At 41.3% G+C, this 4,367-nt stretch overlaps 1 protein-coding gene across 1 annotated transcript in view; it reads right to left on the minus strand.

Annotated features, from left to right (window-relative positions):
- Window positions 1-123: 123 nt before the first annotated feature.
- The window catches only part of LOC108543902 (elongation factor 1-gamma-like), a 28,258-nt gene continuing 24,014 nt past the window's right edge, over window positions 124-4,367 (minus strand). Inside the window, 4 exon segments of the mRNA XM_017894716.1 lie at window positions 124-224; window positions 227-522; window positions 524-731; window positions 734-1,428. Of these exon segments, the coding sequence (XP_017750205.1) occupies window positions 124-224; window positions 227-522; window positions 524-731; window positions 734-1,428 (1,300 nt within the window).

Raw genomic sequence — 4,367 nt, forward strand, 5'->3', positions numbered from 1 at the left:
TCAATTAAAAAAATATATATATATATCTATTTCTGTTTTTTTTTTTTCAATGTTCAGTTTCCTTTAATGACCCCCATCTCCCTGAAGGGCAGGTGCAGGCAGCTAGGTAATGGCAAGAGATGTTCACTTGAAGATCTCACCCTGATTGAAGACTTTGCCCACATGCTGGAAGGCCCTCTCCCAGGAAAAGTACTCTTGAACCAGCATCTGGGTCTCCTCACTGCAGGATCCAGTTTCCGCCGTGTGTAGGACTCATAGTCCACCTGCCAATCTGGACTCAGCCGAAAGGCAAGCTCCTGGCCTTGGAAGACCCAGACTCCAGAAATGGAGCCGCTATTGTTAGTTCCAAAGAGGATGACACTGGTGAAGGCATTCTTCCTCAGCTTGTCCAGTCGCTGGAACATTCCAGTGATGAGATTGCAGCTCATGAAGGTCTGAGTGAGTTCTTCAGGGAAGCGATACTCTGAGTACCACAGGGACCAGCTGTCCTTATCAAAGTGCTCCCAGAAATATGGCAGTGCCAGAGAGTGTGTCCTCATCGGAGTACTTGCGTTTAAATTCATCCAACACAAAGGTACTCTTGGGCAAGTGAGTGAAGGGGTTCTTGGCCTTGGGCTCAGCAGCCAGCGCCTGCTCACATTCATCCACTTCCTCCTCAGGAGCAGGAGCAGCCGCCTTTTTCTCCTCCTTCCCCTCAGCCTGGGGCTTCTGCTTCTCTTCCTGTGAACCTTCTCTTTCCGTGGTGTATCTCTTTTAGGCTGGGTCTCTGCAAACTTTTTAGCATCAAACTGGGCCATCTTTTCACACAGCTTCACTTCCCCCAAGACAGCTCGGAACTGGGGCTGATTAATGCAGGTGAGGAACCAGCGGTTGGTATTGGGAAAGGCCTGGCAGAAAGAAGGCTCTAGGACCTGCTTATAGAGACACAGCAGGGTGCAGACAACTGTGATGTCAGCCAATGTCACTCGTTTGCCCACCAGAAAAGTCCTTGTCTTCAAGTGAGCATCCAGCAGCCCCAGAATTCGCCTCACTTCCTCCTTTGCATTCTCAGTGGCCTGTTTGTTGTGGTGCACGATGCTCAAGGTGGGGAATACCCAGGTACTGGCTGGGGGCACTATATCGGAATCAGCAAAGCTCACCCACTGCACCACCTTGGCTGCTGCCTCTGGAGTACTTCCCCACAGCTCATTGCTCACATAGTAGGCAATGGCGTTGCTCTCAAACACACAGAATCCATCCTCATCTGGAACCTTGCTGGCAGGAAATTTGCGGAGAAATTCAGGGGTGCAGTTGGTTTGGCCAAAATGGAAGTGGGGTGGTGTGGAGAGCACCCAGACCTGAGCCCCGCTGTACTGAGCAGCGATGAGAGCCTTGAAGGCCCTCCAGTTTTCAGGGTAGGTATACAGGGTCCCAGCCGCCACGGTGATTCTGCAAAGAAAAAGTCTGTCTATATATATATATATTTCAAACATGCATGATGTTATTCCTATTTAATACAGTTGTATTAGCATATATATCTATATATCTATATATAGATATATCTATATTCTTATATATATATCTATATATAGATACCTATATATCTATATTCTTCTATATGTGCAAATGTGTGTGTGTGTGTGTGAAGATTTATTACAGGAAAGCCAAGAAGCCCCACAGTCTGCTGTCTACAAGGTGGAGAATCAGGAAAGCTGGTCATGTAATTCAGTTCAAGTTCAAAGGCCTGAGAACCAGGGGAGTTGGTATCATGAGTTCCAATTCAAGTCCAAAGGCCTTGAGGACCACAATCCCTGAGGTCCAGTGGCAGGAGAGGCAGATGTCCCTGTTCTAACAGAAACAAATTTGTTCCTCCTCCATCTTTTTGTTCTATTGAGGCCCTCAACAGATTGGATGATGCTCACCCACATTGGTGAGGACGGTTGTCTTTACTCAGTTTACCAATTCCAATACTAATCTCGTCCAGAAACACCCTTATATACACAGTCAGAAATAATGTTTTATCAGCTATCTGGGCGTCCTCTTATCCCACCAAATTGACACATAAAATCAGCCATCACAACAGTCAATATTAGTTTGGATTTACCCACATATTTACAGTTTTCTTATTGATCTTCATTTCTTCTTGTTTTTCTTCTTCCAAACTGAATCATTGTCCTTTTTCCTGAAGGACTCTCATTAAATCTGCTGGTGATAAATTCTCTCATTTGTAGTCTAAAAGTTGTCTTGATTTAACCTTTGTTTTAAAGAATATTTTACTGGCTATAGAATTCTTGCCAGTTATTTTCTTCCTGAATTTTTGAAGCTCACATACCTTTTCTTTTAACTTCCATTGTTTTCATTGAGAAGTTAGAGGTTTTAAAAAAATTTTATTTCCATCATTTTGGGGAACAGGTGGTTTTTGGTTACATGGATAAGTTCTTTAGTGGTAGTTTACTAGATTTTGGTGCAACCATCACCAGAGCAGTGTACACTGTACCTGGTGTGTAGTCTTTTAAGTCTCACTCCCCCTTCCACCCTTCCTCTCAAGTCCTCAAAATCTATTATATTATTCTTATGCTTTTGTATCCTCATAGTTTAGCTCTGACTTGTGAGAAAATGCAATATTTGATTTTCCATTCCCGAGTTACTTCTCTTAGAATAATGGTCTCCAGCTTCATCAAGGCTGCTGTGAATGCCATTATTTTTTCCTTTTTATGGCTGAGTAGTAGTCCATGGTGCATATATATATATATCTCACGTGTTTTTATCTACTCGTTGGTTAACGGACATTTAGGCAGGTTCCATATTTTTGCAATATTTTGTTCCATACTTTTGCGAATTGTATTGTTATAAACAAACATGCATGTGCAAATGTCTTTTTCATACATGACTTATTTTCCTCTGGATAGTATTACTTTCAATATTACTGCTACCTAAAAGGTAATACATCTTTTCTTTCTTGCTGCTTTTATTATTTTTCTTTGTCACCTCTTTCACTATGATGTATCTTGCTTTGAGATTCTTTGTATATATCCTGTTTGGAACTTGGAGCTTGGAGCTATTCCTGAATCTTAGCTTGATGGTAACTTTTGTCAGTTTGAGAGAATTATCTTGGAATACTGCATCTGCCTAATTCTCTCCTACCTCTCCTTCTGTGGTTGGTTCCAATTATTTGTACATTATATGTTCTCACCATTCCCTCATGTATTTTATATTCTTCTCTGTATCTTCTATCCTGTTTTCCTCAGTTCAGTCTGGATATTTTCTTCTAACCCACCCTCATCGAACCTCTTTCTTTTATGTTTAATATGCTGTCATACACATCCATTACATTCTTTTGTATTGTTTTCTTTGTGAGACAGGGTCTCACTCTATTGCCCAGGCTGGAGTTCAGTGGCATGAGCAATCCTTTGGCCTGAGCCACTTGAGCAGCTAGGACTACAGGCATGTAACATCACATCCAGCCAATTGTTAACTTTTTTTGAGAGAGATAGGGCGTCACTATGTTGTTCAGGCTGGTCTTGAACTCCTGGCCTCAAGCGATCTTCCTACCTCAGACTCCCAAACTGCTGGAATACACGCATAAGCCACCACGCCCAGCCCATTAAGTTCTTGAGTTATTGTAGTTTTAGTTATAAAACTAATATGTGATTCTTTTATATAGATTCCACTTCTCTGGAATCTATACTGTCGTTTAATTTCTTAATATATTAATTATATGGGCCTGAATAGAACAAAATATTTTTAACATAAGCCAATCATTTCATAATCATAGCAAAAGAATGATAGTTTGAATAGGCATCCTTGTTTTGTTCCTGACTTTAATATAAATGCTCTGGTAATTCACTGTTAGGTATAATATTAGATATAAGTTTATAGACAATTTTTTATTATGTTATAGATATCTATTTTTTAGATTTAAGGAGATACTATCAAAATAGATATTGATTTTTATAAAGTAGATTTTCAGCATTTACTGAGATTATCACATATGTCTTCTTATTGGACCAGTTATAAATGTTTTTTTTTTTTGAGACGGAGTCTCGCTCTGTCACCCAGGCTGGAGTACAGTGGCCGGATCTTAGCTCACTGCAAGCTCTGCCTCCCGGGTTTACGCCATTCTCCTGCCTCAGCCTCCCGAATAGCTGGGACTACAGGCGCCCGCCACCTCGCCTGGCTAGTTTTTTGTTTTTTAGTAGAGATGGGGTTTCACCGTGTTAGCCAGGATAGTATTGATCTCCTGACCTCTTGATCCGCCCGTCTCGGCCTCCCAAAGTGCTGGGATTACAGGCTTGAGCTACTGCGCGCGGCCCAGTTATAAATTTTTTAAATATTAAATGATCATTACATTCATGAGAAAACGCCTCATGGATGCATTTTTTTTTTTT

Source organism: Rhinopithecus bieti, unplaced genomic scaffold (genome assembly GCF_001698545.2).
Source record: "Rhinopithecus bieti isolate Rb0 unplaced genomic scaffold, ASM169854v2 scaffold_24390, whole genome shotgun sequence".
Lineage (NCBI taxonomy): Eukaryota > Metazoa > Chordata > Mammalia > Primates > Cercopithecidae > Rhinopithecus > Rhinopithecus bieti.